The sequence below is a fragment of the Rhinolophus hipposideros genome (assembly GCF_964194185.1).
Source record: "Rhinolophus hipposideros genome assembly, chromosome: 22".
NCBI lineage: Eukaryota > Metazoa > Chordata > Mammalia > Chiroptera > Rhinolophidae > Rhinolophus > Rhinolophus hipposideros.
The window spans coordinates 39,951,631-39,971,759 of NC_138068.1; the positions used below are offsets into that span (position 1 = coordinate 39,951,631).

General features: G+C 44.3%; 1 protein-coding gene across 9 annotated transcripts in view; it reads left to right on the forward strand.

Moving 5' to 3' along the window:
- Window positions 1-20,129, forward strand: part of RIN2 (Ras and Rab interactor 2) — a 248,212-nt gene that overhangs the window by 125,863 nt on the left and 102,220 nt on the right. For 7 of the 9 annotated variants that reach the window (XM_081034405.1, XM_081034406.1, XM_081034404.1 and 4 more), the window contains one exon: window positions 2,109-2,201. In XM_081034405.1, coding sequence (XP_080890531.1) covers window positions 2,109-2,201 — 93 coding nt within the window. The other 2 variants (XM_081034403.1, XM_081034402.1) reach the window with 2 other exon arrangements.

The following is a 20,129-nucleotide window of genomic DNA, read 5'->3' on the forward strand; positions in this document are numbered from 1 at the left end:
AGTTTCTTCTGTGGGAAGAACCTGCTGTGACACTTGGCAGCCTGTTCTTATCACCTGCTCACCTCTCCATCCTGGAGTAGCCTCTTAAAGAAGGAGTTGATGCGACCTGCATCTTTTTGAAGAAATGTGATGGATCTGCCTGCTCCATGCAGAATCTAAACTGCATGTTTCATTGAGGACTGCTCAAGTTGAGGTGCACGCATGCATTTTTCAGGCAGCTAATTGAACTAGTAAACTGCTGGAATCCTAACTGCTCTGCTGCTATAGGCAAAATTCCTTGCCTGTCGTGGCCCATCAGACAGGGTTTGTACACAGCAGATTTCTGAACAGAACAGAGTCGTAGGTCTGGATGAGGAATGGAGTCTTGGCTCTCGCGGAGCCATTCCTTAACTGCTGTGCGATGTCAAATCCCTTGCCGAGAAAAAGTCTGAAAGAAAACGAATTACAGACATTAGGCTTGGTTTCAAGAAGTGTACTTTTTTATTTGTGTGCTTCTGGGTTGAAACAGTTAATCACTTGCTCCCCGAGGTTACAGAGTGGCTCCCATTCCACACTTAGCTCTGAACACAGCACTGTTTTCTTTCTGGAGTCACTCCAATCTGTGGGTTTTGTTAATAAGTGATGAACTTCAAAGGCTGTGGAGCTGGGACTCCATTAAGTGGCTCAGCCCGAGAATCTGAACCTCTGGAGTCAGCAGAATTGCAGTGCAAAGCTCACCAGTCTACTGAGGACATTTTTGGAAACTGGCCTTCATCCAAAGGGATTACAAGTGGAAAGAAATGCAGGGAAGACAACTCTGAACCTTTAAAGTGACCGAGTGATGGAGAAATGACTAAAATAGGTGAAGGTTCCAGAAGGAGGGGTAGGTGTTCGCTGCATTATTATTTTTTCCTAGATGGGATCCCATAGGTTGTGCAGCCTACCATGGATGTGAATGGAGAGGCAAATCTTGGAATCGAAATGAGCCTCTCTTGAAAGAGAGTTGCTCACTCACGCATGTGTAATTCTCAGCAAAATAATTATGTTTTTCCACTTGTTGAACCATCCCTTTGGTGCTGCTGGCTCAGTCCCCCAGTTAATAATGAAAAAGCCTCAGCAAACTAGCTCTGGCTTCCGTGGCTTCGGTGTCTCCCCACTCCACCCACGCAGCTGAACCCGTTTTAATATTCCTTAATGTGGCTCGAGATATTTTCATTGAATATTTCCTTTATTGTCCTTCCACTGTATGCGTTGGAGTTAGGACCAGCAACATCTTGTGTTGTGGTGAGCAGAAGGGATCGTGAGTGGGAGGGCGGTTTTATAATTACTGCTGGTCCAGCCTCACTGGGTAAGGAAGGTTTGGGGACACTCCCCAAACCTTCTCAATGCATGCTGGCCAAGCATGTATGTATGTGTTTTACTTACATTGAAGGCTTTGTGACCAAGAGGGAAAGGTTTTGGATTTTGATGCTTGAATGAGGGAAATTCCAAGCTCGAATAGCTAGGGTTATGATTCAGAATCATATCGTGCCTTTAAATTTCCCTCCAGGTTATCAGAAAACTATTTACATCTGTTTCTTACACAAACTGACCTCTGTAAACAGCGACAGAGGATTTCATTCCAATCTTTGATTTCTGAAAAGGAAATAGAAGGATTAATTCCCAGTGCCCTTGTGTTGACCTTGCCTGGGGGAGAGGGCTAACAGAGCTAAGGATGACCTCATCCCATTCCAGCAGGATTTCCTGGGACATGCATCGCCTCATTCTTCCGCTGTCGCTTTGTGACCAGCAACATTAAGTGAATAACCTTTGGAGCAGATTATGGTGATATCTAATATTGGTCCCTTTAGGACTTGAGTGTGAGGTCAAGCAAACACAAAGCAATCAGAGACCTGCGTCAGCTGGAGAAGCCGGAGGTGGGACAGTGAGGTGGGGCATCGTCTAGGAACTGTGCTGTCTGAGGTAGGAAATCGTCCTGAAAGGAGATGGAAGGGCTTTGGTGGGAAATAAATGGCACTGTGTTGTTGACGGAAAAAGATCTTGGCAGGACTGTTGTTGTGAGTGTTCTGTGGCTTAGAAAGGAATTTCCTACAGGCTGGGCTAACCATTAAAAATGTCTCTACCTTCAGGAGTCCCAGGCATGCAGTAGAGCCTCACTGGAGGAAACGTCAGCTTGGACCATGGGTACACGCAGTCTGGACAAGCGAGGAAGTTTCTTTAAGGTAAAAAGAAAGCTTGGTTGGGATCACTAAGTGGCAGCTTGCTCCCTTTACTGAGCTGCATTCGGCGCTGAAGGCGCTCCGGAGCTGCAGGGGAAGCCTGCACTGGAAGCCAGCTCTGGCTGTGGGAGCTTTCCTGAGTCCAGCTGTGAGCTGTTACCAGGTTTGAGAGTAGGTTGGGGCTTTTGTGAGTTAGTGCTTCCAGACAGGCCCAGAACCCAGGCACAGAGAGGTGCCACGCTAAGACAGTTGAGGCAATCTTTATTTGTCAACGGCTCAGCCCTTCCTTTCCCAGCTGGATGGTTTTACGATGGAAGTTGGACTTTGCATTCCAGTGAATCAGTGCTGTTGGCCCTGTGTTTTACACTTTGCTCAGTTGTATGAATCACTGAAGGAAGTGCTCATTTAAAAACCAAAACAAAAAACAGATTCCTGGGCCTCACTCTATACCTACTGAATGCTATTTGCTGATATATTTAATCAGACACCCCAGAAGTCTCTTATGATCAGGCAAGAGAGAACCGAGGCAGCATTAAAATTGTACAGTTTTTCAATGTGCATATTGATGTTGATGGGATAAAATTACCTTACTAGCTTAAGATTCTAAATGGGTATTTTATATACTGTGTGTATGTATGTGTGTCTTAAATTAAGACTTGGAGGTCATTTGCAATTTACACTTGGGAATAATTTCCATCTATGACTTTTGCTCTGTGTTCTTTCACCCACCCTCAAAATAATGCATACTCATTGTAGAAAATTTGGAAAATACAGAATCATGTAAAAGAGTAGAAAAATGAAGGTAAAGTGTACATTTGAAATGTGTCATAGACAGACGTTCAAACACCAAATCATTCCTCAAAGGAGGAATGATATAGACACCTCTTTACTTTATTAAGGAGGAAAACTGACAATTTTACTACTTTCCCTGCCTGGGTGGGTTGGAACTTGCATTTAAATGCTTCCTGTTTCCAAAAGACTAAACCTGATTTTTTGTGTCAGTTACGGACTCCAACAACATCCATCAAAAGAGCCTGTTGGTAAAGGAAAGCTAAGTTCAGTGGCTGACTGGGTAAGTGAGGACATTGCCAGGGACACAGTCCTATAAAGCAGGAGGAGGTTGAGAGGAGTATCTGTAGGATTTAGAGGTCTAGATCCAAGTCCTTAAGCTGTGTTTTTCAAGGCACAGAAGTGATTGGATTTCAGCAAAGTTTGTGACATAATAGTTCAGGATTGATGGATACAACAAGACAAGTGTTATTGAGTTTTAGTGAGTAAACCGTTCTTGATAAACAAGCTGTTTTCCCAGGTGAACAAGCTGTTCGCTTAGGACAGATTGTTTTATAGGAATTAACTGCAGCAAACAAGTTGTTTATTGGTTTACAGCCTTAACTTTCTGGGCAAGAATATCCTGGAAGAAATATGAGGTGTGATCAAAAACTATGGTGAATGTTTACATTTTTAAAAATTAATTATGGTAAAAGATACATTGCCATTAATCCCCTTCAAAATACTCCCCCTCGCTTCAAACACACTTATCCCATCATTCTTGCCACTTTCTAAAGCAGTTCTGGAAGTCCTCTTACATGAGTGTCTTTAATTGTGCTGTCGTGGCTGCCTCAATGTCCTGAATTGATTCAAAATGTTTACCTTTCCTTGTCACTTTGACTTTGGGGAAGAGCCAGAAGTCGCCTGGTGCCAGATCCGGTGAATAAGGTGGATGAGGACACACCGTAATGTTTTTATTTGACAGAAATTGCCATACCAGAAGTGATGTGTGACGCAGAACCTTTATGTTGTGATAAAAAAAATACAGTGAATGCTGCTGCTGAGTGCCATCCAACAGAAAGGCAGGGATCTTTAATATAGGAAGTGGCGCATCGAACCCTAGTAACAGTGTGTGACAAGTTTCAACTTGTTCGGTGCAGTCAGTCAGGTGTGAGCTATGGTTGAGAGAAGGTGTGTTTTAAAGTGTGCCATAAATCATTCTCCATCATGACAATGCTCCGTGTCACACATTGTTTCTGGTATCTGGTGATTTCTGTCCAATAAAAACATTACGGTGTGTCCTTCTCCACCTTATTCACTGGTTCTGGCACCGTGCTACTTTGCTACTTCTCGCTCTTCCCTAAAGTCAAAATGATTCAGGACATCAAGACAGCCATGACAGTGCAACTAAAAACACTCACTAAAGAGGACTTCAGAAACTGGCAAGAACGATGGGATACGTGTGTTCAAAGCGAGGTGGAATATTTTGAGGGGGATTAATGGAAATGTGTCTTTTACTGTAATAAATTATTTTTTCTTATTTAAACATTCCCCTTATTGTTTGATTACACTTAGTAGTTATGTTGACACAGATGGTCTGGATTCTCAGTACTAACAGTTAAGCTATGTGGACATAGCAGTCTCAATTCTCAATCAATTTACTCAATTTGAATCAAACCTACATAACATCCTCCCTCATGAAGCAGACAAGGGGCTCCTCCAGTCTCCTGCAGACCAGGCACTAGACCCATAAGGTTTCTGACTGATCCCTAGTGCCTGCATTCTGTCTTAGGCTGAGAGATTTATTTCGTCCTGGTAGAAGGGATGAAGCCAACCCCCTCCTTAATCCATGGCACTGCCTACATAAGTCTAAATACTGGCTAGTCCATAATTACCACTTATGCTCAGGAAGTGCAGCAGGGTTGAATCTTACATACTAGTTAGCTATTAAAGTCAAAGCAAAAGGAGAACATTGAGTATAGTCAAAATTGCCTTTGAAATTTCCTTTAGGAAGGGGCCTTGTTGGACCCAGTTGGACCCAGACCTGGGGAAAAAATTTTTTTTCTTTTAATTTTTAGTTGAACAGCAGGTTAAATGTAGTTAGTTTGTATTTCTAGGCTATATCCTATGAAAGAATCAATCAGGCAAGAGTTTAGAGGCCTGCGTGAACCTGCTGAGGGCGAATTCTACTTGTCCATCTCTCCTGAGTCAAATGCCCTTGAGGAAAATGTGGGCAAAGTGGCCTTCACTATTTAACTTGGTATTATCTGTCTTGTTTTCATTTTACAGAGCTTAAATTTATTTAAGTTAAATGTTCGTGTAAATGATATAGTTACCATATGCAGTGACCCTTTTATAACATGATTTGAACTGCATGGGTCCACTTATATGTGGATTTTTTTCAATAAATATAGTCAGCCCTTTGTATCCAGGGATTTTCCAACTGTGGATCCAAAATACTGTTTTCCATCTGAGGTTGGCTGAATCTGTGGAGGCCAAAGGCCAACTGTAGAGTCAAAAGTTATACAAAATATGTATTTTTAAATTACTTTCAGGTGTACAAAACAACATAATAGTTAGACATTTAAACCCCTCATAAAGTGATAACCCACCCCCCAAACTCCTACCCCTCTGACATCTTCTATAGCTGTTACAATACCATCGACTAGCTTCCCTATGTTGTACTCCACATCCCGTGACTATGTATTTAGTTATAGTTGACATTCAGTATTTTCTACTTCAGCTCTTCATGTGTACAGCACATTGGTCAGGCAACTACAGTCTATGACGTGGTCCCCCTGATAAGTCCAGTTCCCATCTGGCACCTTACATGATCTTTACAACATTGTTGATTATACTCCCCATACTGTACTAACTATCAATTTATAATTCTTAATGCCTTCACCTTTTTCACCCTGACCCCAACCCCATTCCCATCTATCACCCTGATAGATCCAGTACCTATTTGACACCATACCTACTTATTACAATATTATTGACTATATTGCTTATGCTATAACCTACAGCCCCATGACTACTGTATAACAACCAATTCGTTCTCCTTAATCCCTTCCCCTTTTGTCCGTCCTAAATCCCCCTCCCATCTTAAAGAAGGCCCTCTAAGGTTCTTTGTAATACTAGTTTGGTGGTGATGAACTCCTTCAGTTTTTTCCTGTCTGGAAGCTCCTTATCTGTCCTTCAATTCTAAATGATAGCCTTCCTGGGTACTTTTCATCACTTGGAATATTTCCTGCTACTCCCTTCTGGCCTTCAAAGTTTCTGTTGAGAAATCAGCTGACAGTCTTATGGGGGCTCCATTGTAGGTAACTAACTGCTTTTCTCTTGCTGCTTTTAGGATTCTCTTTGTCTTTAACCTTTGGCATTTTAATTATGATGTGTCTTGCTGTTCGCCTCTTTGGGTTGATCTTGTTTGGGACTCTCTGTGCTTGCTGGGCTTGTATGTCCATTTCCTTCACCAGGTTAGGGAAGTTTTCTGTCATTATTTCTTCAAATAGATTTTCAATTACTTGCGCTCCCTCTTCTCCTTCTGGTACCCCTATAATGTGAATGTTGGTACACTTGATATTGTCCCAGAGGCCCCTTAAACTCTCCTCAAATTTTTGGATTCTTTTTTCTTTTTGCTGTTCTGGTTGGGTGTTTTCTGCTACCTTATCTTCTGCATCACTGGTTGGATCCTCTGCTTCATCTAATCTGCTGTTGATTCCCTATAATATGTTCTTAGTTTCCATTATTGTATCCTTTATTTCTGACTGATTCTTTTTTTATGGTTTCCATCTCAATTTTTATGCTTCCGATCTCTCTGTTGAAGTTCTCCCTGAGATCACTGAGCATTCTTATAACCAGTGTTTGGAATTCTGCATCTGAGAGATTGCTTGTCTCCGTTTAGCTTAGTTCTTTTTCTGGAGCCTTGTTCTGTTCTTTCATTTGGAACATGTTTCTTTGTCTCCCCATTTTGGCTGCCTCCCTGTGTTTGTTTTCATGTATTAGGTAAAGCTGCTATGTCTTCTGGTCTTAGTAGAGTGAGCTTATGGAGTAGGTGTGCTGTGGGGTTCAGTGGCACAGTCTTTCTGGTCACCTGAGCCACATGCTCCAGGTGTGTCCCTTGTGTGGGTTGTGTGTGTCCTCATCTTGTAGTTGAGCCTTGCTTGATAACTGCACATCAATGGAAGGGACTGACGCTTGGGCTCACTGGTTGTGAGGACTGGCCTTGACTACAGTGGAAGAGCTGTGTTTTAGGGGCTGACCCTATGGAGCAGAATCTGCCTCAGCAGGGCCCTGGTGCCTCCCCAATCTGCCCGTTGGGTGTGTCATACTTGGAGATGGCTAGTTGATGCTCCAGCTCATTTTGAAGCTGACCACTGGGGGCGCCAGCCCCAGGACCACCTTGGAGGGGATCCACTGTAGGTCTACTTAGGCCACAGCCCATGCCCCACCTGGGGCCACCTAGGGGAAAGAAGCCAGAAAGAAATCCGCAGATGGCCTGCTCTGTGCTTGGAAGTGCCTTTGAGAGGCCAAGACTGAACCAAAGCTGGCTGCCACTAGTGCCGGCTTACAGCTGCTCAGCCAGAGGTACAGGACACGCTGAAGTCAGATGCTGCCTGTCCAGGTTCCACAAGTCTTTGAGAGATCCTAGGAAAGTGCAGCTTGAGCCAACGCAGGCGGCCTGCATGAAGAAACTACTGGATGCAGCCTGGCTGTGCCTGAAAGTTGGGCCGGGCCAAGTCTCAAATCACCAGGGCAGGGCGAGCGAACAGCGGAGACTCAAAAATGGCAACTGCCTGTGTTCATGCTCCAGGAAGGGGTAGGGCTCAAGGAAGAAAAAATGGCCTCTGCCAGCTCCCCCTGTCCAGGAGGAAGCCGCCTCTCCAGCCTGCGTCCCAAGCCAGACAACCTAGTTTCCCACCGTATGCCCCTACGACCTTTCCAGCTGCTGCCCCATCACTGGAGCTCAGAGCAAGTGATTCCATTGGTGGGTAAGTCCACACACAGTCCCTTTAAGAGGAGCGCCTTTGAATGCAGCCGCACTGTCTCACTCAGTCACAATCTCCACTGTTTTTCACAACCAAAAATTATGGGGACTTCTCTCCCCAGCACTGGAACCCTGGGCTGGGGTGGGGCTGGTATCTCTTGCTCCTTTAAAGGATAGGGGTGGACCCCCACAGCCAAAATAGCCCTCCTGATCTTTAATGGTCACACCCGGGTGTGGGACCAGCCCGTACCGCATTTCTGACCTTCCTACCAATCTGGAAGTGGCTTCTTCTGCACGTCCTTAGTTGAAAGGCTTCAGTTCAGCTTGATTTTAGGCAATTCTCAATAACAGTTGTTTTGTATATGAAAGATTTTTGATTGCTTGGGGGTCGATGCCCCCAACCCCATGTTAAGGGTCAACTGTGCTTCTTTCTTTCCTCTTCTTTATAGACATTGTTATTCTTTACTATGGAAATACATAATTATTATGGTATAATATTAACATAATTTTTAAAAAATGTTATTATTTCAATATTTAGGCATGTAAAATGCCTAAATATTAATATTTAGGCGTGTTTCCCCTAAAATATTTAGGCGTGTTTCCCCTAAAATAAGATATAGACAGATAATCAACTCTGATGCGTCTTTTGGAGCAAAAATTGATATAAGACCTGGTCTTATATTATAGTCATATTATAATAAGACTGGGTCTTGGCCGGCCCCGTGGCTCAGGTGGTTGGAGCACCGTGCTCCTAACGCTGAGGTTGCAGGTTCCCACATGGGCAAGTGAGCTGCGTCCTCTATAGCTAAGATTTTGGACAATGGCTCTCCCTGGAGCTGGGCTGCTGTGAACAGCCGGAGGTTGGCGTGAGCTGCCACAGGGTGCTGTGTGCTGCGGCAGGCTACTCTGCTGCTGTGGCTCCTGTGCTGCCAGGAGTGGCCGGCAGCCGGCGTGAGCTGCCGTGAGCTGCTGTGAACGGCCTACCGGCGAATGACTGCCTCAGCAGGGTGGGAAGCACAAGGCCCATAATACCAGCATGGGCCAGAGAGCTGTGTCCTACATAACTAGACTGAGAAAACAACAGCTTGAGCTGGAGTGGAGGGAAGGGGAAGGTGGATAAAGGGGGGGAAATTTTTTTAAAAGACCGGGTCTTATATTAATTTTTGCTCCAAAGCTGATTGTCTGGCTTGGTCCTTATTTTTGGGGAAACATGATATCTATAAGAATGACGTAAATTGCCCTCTCAACATTTAATACTGACTCTTTAGAGGTTTGTTTTAAAAATGCTGGTGTGTAGTTGTTGAGATGGCTTGCCATTCAGCACATTCTGGGACCCAGTGGGCCTTCATTTACTCCTTATGATTTTATTTCTATAAGCCTATGCACCTAAATATTGAGCACCTGTAATCAAGTAGGCACTGGGGAGAGAAAATCCAGAAGCCATCCTGACCTCATGGAGTTTTCAGTCTGGTAGCAAAGAAAGACAATCAAATAATCACACACTAAACCCATAGTCATAAATCATAAGAGAAAATACAGTTTTGCATGAGAAGTAAAAGGGGCTTTGAGAATATATGATGTAATGTGGGTTCCAGAGAAATCTTTCCTGAGGAAGTAGCCTTTGATTTGCAAGCTGAGGTTAACTCCATATTATCTAGGGAGGTGGATAGAGCTAAATTTCAGAATGACTCTTACACAATGCTGTTCTCCACATCACCAGCAGTGCTTTATAACCAGATAGGGCAATTTCATACAGCTTGAAAATTCTTGGTTATATTCTTGGCTCAAAGCTGAATTCCAAATACTTAGTATACCTTTTTTGGTGATTAGGGCTCATGTGAGTTTTGTGTAAAGCATAGATAATTGAAGGCGATCACTGGACTTCTTTTTCATTATTAACTTCCCCTATCCAGTTTGTGTATTTAAACCAGAGTTGCTAACCACTAGTAGCAAGCCTTGATTTATGGCTTCACATCTGTTCTGGCTCATGGAAATGACTCAGATAAGTTGCAGGACATGAGGGTCGTCAATAATGCACGATTGAGCATTCTGGGGTCATTGAGAATGCCCCATGGTTCATATGGACCACATCCTGGAATCCTGGCCACAGAAAATCCTATGCTGGACAAACATGTTTTCCAAAGTCCTTTCCAGAGCCATTGTTAATTTAACTCAACCACCTGTGAGAAATAGTATCTTCCTGCTCTACAAAGTCTGTGTGAAAACACCTGGGCGAGACCTGTGATACCCTGGACAAAGCAGCCAAAGTTATTTGTGCCTAAGTAATAGCTGTGGACACCTATTGCTACCCTGTTTCCCCGAAAATAAGACCTAGCCGGACAATCAGCTCTAGTGTGTCTTTTAGAGCAAAAATTAATATAACACCCAGTATTATATTATATTATTACATAAGACCCGGTCTTATGTTATGGTATAGTAAAATAAGACCGAGTCTTATATTAATTTTTGCTCCAAAAGACACATTAGAGCTGATTGTCCGGCTACGCCTTATTTTCGGGGAAACACGGTATCAGATTTCAAGGTAGTGTTATGCAAAAGCCATTATGTGAGAAAAAAAACATGTCTAGGCTGGTAAAGTTCTAAGTGGTCCTACACAGGGGCAGAGAAGCTCAAAGTCATCTTTGATCCATTTTTTCCCTGAATTCCACAGCTTCCTCCAAACCACCCCACCCCTAACCCCATCCAGTGCTGGTAAATCCCCCTCAAGTCTCCAAAATTTACACCCTTCTTCCCTTTTTTTCATCCATCTCCCTACTTAGGTTCTCATTCTTTCATTTGTGAGCACTGTAGATGATGCTCATAATCCATCTGCATCACCATTTGTTTATTTTCTCACAAACCATTCCATCCATCCATGTTACCTGCTTGCAGACACTGGCTCCATACAGGCCCAGGACCAGGTCTGCACTCTTTGCCTTGACATTCAAGGACTTTCAGGCTGTGCTTCCACCTTCTCCTGAACTCTTCCTCTATTAGTCCTGCCATTGTGTCATCGTGACTCTGCTCCTGTGGCTCAAACCTGCCAGTGCCTAGACTCCAGGCTTTGCCTATCCTTCCTCTTCTTCCTCACCTTCCACCTCACCCCATCTGGTCCCCAGCTACCCTTCCAGGCTGGCGTACACCCACTTTATCCACTGACAGCGGAGCTCCTATGGGCTGAGCTGGTTTCTACCTTTACTTTTGTTTGAAGGAAAAATTGTGATAGAAATGTGTATGAAAGCCTAGCTGTGGCCTCAGCCTAGTGCCAGGAAGTAAACTTTAACTAATAACTTGAGCTTTGTCAGGAAGTTTTTGTCCTTTTCTTGCCATATCCCTGACCCCGAGAAGCAACTTCACATAGCAGAGAACAATACTAGAAAGGAGCAGTGTGAATTGTCTAGTCAACAATTCTCATTTCTCTCAGTAATGCCTGGGCAAGCCTACCTTTGCCAGCCTGCAAGTTGGTACAGTTTCCTCTTTCTGATTGCCTGCTTCCTGCCTTCCTTTGCCTCGTGGACAGGGTAACCGTTGGTCTTAACTAGCCAGGAAGACAATGTGTTTTGACTACAGGGACCCTGCCCTCTTGTGCCTTCAAACTGCTCATTCTGTGGGGGGATGCCCTGAGCCTGGGCTCACAAACCAGCTGGCGTGTTCCAGGGCTCAGCTCAGCAGCAGACGCTCAGTTTGAGAAATGCTCATCTGTTCATTTGCATGGATAACAGGTGCATGATGTCTGTCTTTAGAAAGAGAAAGCCTGTGATTATGGTTCAGAGAAGCCAAAATAGAGCTCTCTGGCATCATAAAGAATAGAGGTAAGACTCACTTTGAAAAAACTTAATTGCTAAAATCTGACTCTACAAACTAGATAAACCAGGTGATGTTTCAGTTTACCCCAACTGACTTCCCTTAACTACCAGTTTATTCTTGGCGTTTGACAGTTACTCCGCTTTCAGAAATTCTGCCTGCAGCAAATTTCCAATCATCCAGAACTGGCACCACTACACATCTTGGGCCTCAGTGATTTTGGCATTTGAGTTTTCAGACTGTTCTTTGTGTGGAGACACATTTTTCTGCATGCACAGCCCAGGACAGCAGTTCACTGTTGTGTGACAGCGGATAGAGATGGCAGGAGCTTGAAAAACAATGGATAAAACCAAAATCACATTTTAGTCAATAATTTAATTGAACAAATCCTTACATGGACCTGTGGATGCTTAAAAATCATAGTTATGAGCGTTGCTCCCTTGATTTCCCAGCACGACACCTGAACAGGGAATGGGCGTCACATCCCATGCCAAGCATCCAGGAGGCACCATGTCTGTGACCAGGACAGCACTAAGCACCCTTCAGTGGAAACAAGCTAGCAATTAGAGATTTGGTTAGAGTTATTGACATATTGATGATTATTACATAATCATATATATATTATATATATTATATAATCATATAATCAATATAATCATAATAATATTGTAAAGCGTACCTGACATCAGTATTTGAGTGTGTCTTTTGTTTTCCATAAATAAGTTCTTCCTAGACACTTACAGCTGGACAGGCATAAGCAGGGCTGTACCATAATAGAAGTAAGCCACAGATGTCATTTTATGTGTTCTAGTAGCCACAAAAGTAAAGTCTATTTTAACTGATTTTAATAGTACACATACATAATCTAATTTAATAATATACAGAGGGTACAAAAAATGTATATGCGTTTTAAGAAAGGAAGAATCTGTATTCAAATTGTAATGCTCAATGTGTACCAATGACAAAAGATGAATACGAGTCACGTTTGACTTCTGCAAATACAAGACGTGTTCAAACTGGTTACCATCAGCGTCCAGACACTTCTGATTACGGCGAACACTGTTTGGTAGACTTCTGTGGCGAGTGTGTAAACTGTTCCAACACCAGAGCAGAAGCAGCAGGATTAGTTGCTGTGTGAGGCCTCCCGGGTCTTCCCTTGTGCACATCACACACAGTACCATGTGTCTCAAACTTATCACAAATGTGTGCAATTGTTAGGCATGTTGGAGGTGCTGCTGCGTACTCACGCCTCCATTGTCTCTGTACTTCCACAACGTTCACGCATTTCAAATACCACTTCAAAATGGTCTTGCGCTCCTCAAATGACAACTGTGCTTCCACCATTTTCTTTGACTGTACTGCCTGTTGTATGGTGATGCTAGCACTCATTTGATTAATGCCATCTTTTGAGTGAATGTCATACTACAATACGCATTGCTACTGTAATTCAATTCAACTTCGAAAAGTAATACATAGATAACTTCTCTTAAAATGTGTATACATATTTTTGGCACCCAGGTGTTTTTTTTACCTATATCTAAAATACTATGTCAACACGTAATGAATATAAAAATAATCATGGCTGGCCCGATGGCCCAGGTCATTGGAGCACTGTGCTCCTAATGCCAAGGTCACCGGTTCGATTCCCACATGGGCTGTTGAGCTGTGCCCTCTACAGCTAAGATTGTGAACAACGGTTCTCCCTGGAGCGGGGCTACTGTGAGCAGCCGGAGCTTGGCATGAGCTGCTGTGAGCTGCTGTGGGTGTTGTGTGCTACCATGGGTTACCGTGTGCTGCCATGAGTGGCTGGCAGCCATCGTGAGTGGCTGACAGCTGGGGAGATCTGCTGTGAGCTGCTGTGTGCTGCCAACTGACCACTGGCGACTGACTACCTCAGCCAGGGGGAGTGCAAAGCTCATAATACCAGCATGGGCCAGGGAGCTGTGTCCTACACAACTAGACTAAGAAACAACGGCTTGAACCGGAGTGGGGGAAGGGAGAGGCAGAAGGGCGAAAAAAAACGTTTAAAAAAATTAATCAGATATTTTACATCCTTTTCTTTTGTACCACACCTTTGAAATTCAGTGTGTATGTTACAGAGTACGTCTCAGTTCAGACTAGCCACATTTCAAGTGCTCAGCAGCCACATGTGGCTGGTGGCCTCTGTATTGGACAGCAAAGGCTTACGTTTTATCTAGTCTCAACCTCCTCCTTTTACAGATGGGGAAACAGGCCCAGGAGGCTGAAGTGCCAGGTCTGGTTACTTTATAGCAGGGATGGGAATCGGACCTGGCCTTACTTTCTTCTGTGGCATCCCCACCCGGTGTGGCTTTCTAACGGTTTTGCTCTGATCTCCTTCCCCCTTTTTCTAGTGAGATCTCCCAGGAAACTCCATCTGGAGAAGTCACTGAGACAGTGACTGTCTGGAAGAGAGGTTGGCTTTTTTTTTTTTGGCTACACATGCGTGTCTGTCACCATCTGCTCCAAACACCTCCAGGACACAGATCAGCCCCGCAGGGCATGACTTTCTAGGAATGCCATGAACTTATTGGACGGCAGTTCCTGTTCATGTTTCCAAAAAGCAATGGATTTCATGGTTTTATAGGGGAGTTTCGTTACCGTGCAAAACGTCCGACTGCTCGCCACATGAAAGCCAAAACTCCAGAGGTGAAGTTGATGGCAAGAAAAGCAGGTTTTATTCCAAAATGCCAGCGTTAAGGGGAGACAGTAGACTCCCTGTCACAAAGACTGCCTTCCCACTCTTAATACCGCCAAAAGGCTTTATAGACACGCAAGGAGGGGCAGAACAAAGGAAGGAGAAGTTGGCCAGGCAACTTCAGGAGAAAGGGCTTTCCAGAGGCTTGTCTGCCTCTGGGTCAGGAGTGAATCCCATACAGACGCAAAAAAACAACAGCAGCCTTCCCGAGTTACCGGGCCAGGTGTGCACACTGGTCCGAAGTAAACAGAACCATTGGGACTGGTCTGCATAATAAATGTACAGTAATGTACAGCACAGTACAGTAATGGATTGTAAACAGAGTACATGTACAGTAAACAGACACATCAAGTTTGGGTGGGAGGAAAGGCAAGCAAAGAAAGAAAGAAAAAATTCAAAAATTTCCAAGCCAAACCAATGTCAAATCCAGTTACAACAGAGGTTTAAATTTCAAAAATAGAAGATACAGTGTCACTATTACAGTTTTTCCAGCATCTTTTGGCCATCCATTTCTGGTATTGCATGTTGCCTATCTGGCCTCAACACATTCTCACTTACTTCAAGAAACTGTTTTGTTTTGTTTTTTGTTTGTTTTTTTTAAATCAGGAGTGAAATAGGTTCCCCCAGTTCCCCTCAACCACATATTTCTCCGGGCTTACTTGAAACTGAGTTTTCACAATTAGGAGGATACCCAGGAGGGAGATATAGGTTTGGACTATTGTATCATATGTGTAATTTTCAAAAAGTTAAAACATAACTCTCATACAAATTATAAACTTCTGTCAAAGCTTTATTCAACCAGGAAACTAATGTAAAGCTAGTTCAAAGAACACTTTGACAAATTTTATATTTGTAGTAAACTTAGAAATGCATTCTGTAATAAGTTCGCTGAGTTAAAATAAAAACTGGTTACAGTTTTAGAATAAAACGGTAGCCTTTGGGGTAATCTTTTTTCTGAACAGAAATCAACAGCTGACATATAACCTCACAGGACCTGAGCCCTTCATTAGTAGAGTAGCACAAAGCAAAGTCAAACACAGGTACCTTCCCGTAGAAAATTAAATCATCTTTAGTTGGGCAGCATCAGCATTGCCCACAGCTTGTTATCAAGGCAAACTTGACCAGTGGTTCTCAAAGTGTGGTGCCAGCTTCCAGCATCAGCTTCACCTATAAATTTCTTAGAAATGCAGATTCTTGGAACCACCCCAGAACCACTGAATCAGATACTCTGAGGGTGGGGCCCAGCCATGTGTGTTTTAACAAGTCTGCCAGGTGATTCAAGTGTAAGAACCGCTGCTCTATACTCTATATTTGAATGAGTAGACAGGACAATACAAAAAGCATAGAAATTTCATTGTAGACCTGGCTTCATGTCCCTGTCTGGGAAATGGAGTAATACTGCCTTCCCAACTGGGTTGTGAGCACCAATTAGTTCAGACATAGTGCTTTGATGATTTCAATAACTCACTCTCTGTAGGCCTTGATGTTACTGGCACCGTCTGATAAGATGTTCTATTTTTCTGTCTGCTTTCCCACTACACCCCCACGTTTTATTTACTCACTCAAAAGTGTCTACACACAGACACACCAGTGGCGATCCTCAGAGGTAGGGTGACTGTCGTGCGGAACGGCCTGCGGGGTCTCTGCTCCCGCTCCCCACATAAGAACGCAAGACATGGTGAGGCCAGAAAGGAACACCCACGGAGCCATAAGTAGGGGAGTCATATCACTATATTCTCACCAGCGGCATCCGCCACTCTGCAATCCGCTCTTGCTAGCCCCCATTTCTTCTGCTAGCGTTATATTAGTGGCAGTTATATTAGTGGCCAATGGCTTACGGGTTATAGCTGACGGCCAACTAGCCACAGCTGACGGCCATCCAATCACAGTTGATGGCCATTTACTACCCGAGCCAGCACCTTTCTATGTGAGGCCGAGAGCCTGGAAACTGCTTTCTGGGGCTCTGTCCCCACAGTGACTCAGTTGTAACAGACAGAAGCAAAAATCACCACGTTGAGCCTCTAACACCTGACATTGCTATTTATCCACACACAGGTGCTCGGATATTCACGTGCTAAGTAAGATTCAGAGATGCAGGCTCTTCCCTTTTCCACAGAAAGTCTGGGGGAAATGACTCTCCAACTCTCTTGTCTGTATACAGCACCATTTGCCAAAGGAACAGAAGAACAAAGAGCAGCAGCATGTCCTTCGCTAAATGCTTGACATTTCAGTGAAAACCATTATTTTGATGTCACTCCGTATGCACAGCACAGGCTGTCTCCTTACTCAACTCCGTTTTAAATTTTATGTTTTGTTTCACAAACACTATTCCAGGCATCGTCCTAAGCATTATAAACCCACTAACTTCTTCAATGTTCACACTATCATTATGCCCAGTTTATGGATGAGGAAACTGAGACATGGAGAGGTTATGAAACTTGCCCAAGGTCACACAGTTTGTGAATTCTGTGCTGGTTCCATGGTTACTACTTTGGCTTGGAAGGAATTTCATAGAGATGGTACCTTGCACCCTTGGGGCCTTAAAATGCTGATTCTGTGCGTCGGCCAACTCTGAAATGAGATATGGCCCCACCACCTCCACTTTCCATGTCATGGTTTCTGTGTTGGACTCTTGTTAATTGAGATGTGAGCCTAATTTGCTTTCCCTGCTCTGTACCCCAAACTGTCCCCTACTGGCCACGCACAACTGTGCCTTTCAGATGGCTGCATCTCAGAGTTTCCTGCCTCAAAAAGTGGGGATGGTTCTTCTCAAAGACCATCAGGAATGCATACTTTGCCAAAATTAGGTTTACTAGCTTGCTGTCGCCAGGGAGAACATGCCAGAAGAACCGTGGGGTAGGGGGGGGCTCACAGTATGAGGGAGTTGGGAGGGACTTATTACAGGATTAGAGCTTGTGCTATGTAATGCTAAGGAAGGAAGAGTTGCAGATTTAGCAAATAAAAATATAGGACACTCTTCTGAATTTTAATTTCAGGTGTAGCATAAGTATATCCTATGCAATATTTAGGACATACTAATACTAAAAAATGATTATTCATTGTTTATCTAAAATTCGTATTTAACTGGGCATCCTGTATTTTTTCTGGTGACCATGACGGAGGAGTTAAGTGTTTTGAGGAAGTGAGGACAATTCTGTGACTTGGGTAGCTGAATAATTTTTATCTAGAAGGTGGGAGGAGTAAAGGGAGCTGGAGGTATCAGTATTGAAGAAATAGCCAACACTCAGTGTATGTCAGATTGAGGGCCATTCAGTCATTTTTGTGGTCTGAATGGCCTGTGCTCCGCCTTGTTTCAGACCTGGTCCCCAAGACCAAATGGCCTTGTTGAATCATGTGTTTTCATTCTATACACATTATTTATGTTCCGGGAGGAGCATGCCTACCCGAGCCTTTCTCACTCCCTTATTCTATTTCCAGATTCCGGGCTTGTTTCCCAGTCTCCTGAGATGCTGAGGTCTTGAAGATGTCAGTTCCTCAGGGTTCTGGTCCAGGACAACCAGTTAATTCAGTGTAGGCCTCTGGTTCTCTGGAAATAATTTTGGTTGTCACAACTCAGATAGAGGTACAACTGGCTGGCTTCCTACAATGCACAGGCAGCCCCCACAACAAATTATCTGGCAATTTCCTTTGCACTGAGGTTGAGAATTCCTGGTTTGCGATGGAAGTTAGGAAATGACCCATTTCCAATGCCTCTCTAATTATCTCTGGTGCAGGCCTTCCAGAAGTAGAACTAAAAGCAAGAAAAGTATGTGCATGTACTCAGCACCCACTGTCCTGAATGTGTATCACTGGGGATTAGCTTGGTAGCTGGCCTTAATAGCACGTGTTCAATAAATATGCTGAATGAAGAAATGTGTAATGCATATATGTGTATGTTATACATATGTTGTTCATTTGTTCAATGTATAATGACTCAGGGCCTGTCCTGGGCACTGAGTGTGCCATGATGGTGGAAGCAGATAATAATTAGAGCTTGCAGGATGGGGGTGGGGTTGGGCTGCCGATTTGGATGATTAGGGAGGGCTTCTTGAGGAGGTGGCATTTAAGCAGAACTACGTAGGAGAGAGACAAGAGAACAGAATTCCCAGCAAGAGAGAGACACTTGCAAAAGCTGGCGCTCAGTGCCTAAGAATCTGAAAGAACAGGTGGGAGCGTAATGGATGGTGGGGGCGGGGACTGGCATGAGGTAAGGGTAGGAGGAAAGCAGGGGCAGTCATGCTGTCTGGATGAGGAGTTGGGATTCCATTGCAGTTGGAAGCGAAGGAAGGTTTTGATGAGGAGAGTGACATAATCCAATATATGTATAACCCTCAGAAAGCTCACTGGGCATTGGCACCAGGGCTATAATCCGTCAACCAAGAAAACAAAAGTGCAGTTCAGATCCTCCCTGTTGTTTCTCAAAGGATGCCAGAGCCAGCCTCCCACCCAGCACATGTGTAGTCGGCTTGCTGACCCTTCTCTGCCCCTTGTCCATGAGCCTTGCCACTCCTTCCAAAAACGTCCCTCTCCGCTCTCTCCTCCCCGAGTCTCTCAGTCACCTCTGGTTTACTCTGCCTTGGCCCCCACCTTCTCATTTTCATTGTGCGCATCATCTTGGCCTGTCTGGAGTCTTGAGCTTTATGGTTTCCTTCTCTGCTCCTAAGAATCCACACAGCAAACACCAGGCCAGAGCTGACCCCCCTATTTGGAAGGGAGGAAGATTGCACTCTTGTATTTATTTATTGTTCAGGCCTGCCCAGTATTTTTTGAAATAGCTCTCATACCTGAAATATGTGGAATGGACTGGAGGGGAGGAGCTGAGGGAATGAGACAATCACTTAGGACAGTCAGCACACTGTGACCCACAGGCCAAAATCTGGCTGGGCACCTGATTTTGTGATTGGCACAGCCACACCCATTTATTTATGTATTAACTACAGCTGCTTCCACCCCACAGCTGCGGAGCTGAGTTGCCACAGAGACTGTTGTCATGCAGGGTGTCACGCGGGGTCTCCTGTCCCGCTCCCCACATAAGAGCACAGGACACGGTGAGGCCAAACAGGAACACCCACGGAGCCATAGATAGGGGAGTCACACCACTATAGTCTCACTGGCGGCTGAGTTGGAGACACAGGAAACAGGAGCCAAACTGTCTGCAACCCGCTGTCCTAACTGCAATCTGCGCTTGCCAGCCACCATCTTCTTGCTAGCTCCCATTTTCTCTGCTAGCATAGCCATGGCAGTTATATTAGTGGCCAGTGGCTCACTGGTTACAGCTGACGGCCAACTAGCCACAGCTGATGGCCATCCAATCACAGTTGATGGCCATTTACTACCTGAGCCAGCACCTTTCCACGTGAGGCCGAGAGCCTGGAAACTGCACTCCTGGCTCTGTCCCCACACTGTACTGCCCACAAAGTCTAAAATATTGACTCTCGGGCCCTCTACGGAAAAGGTGTGCTGCCCACTGACTTGCGTTTATTCACTGAATTCTCAAAGGCAATCTTGAGTGTGAATAGCAGTGTCTCCAGTTTATAATGAACACATGCCAGATCCGTAAGAGCTTGATCTCTAGGGACAGGGCCCACTCTCTTTCCTGAACCACAGTGTCTGCCTTATATGGCTCGTCAAAAATAGCTAAATGAATATACCA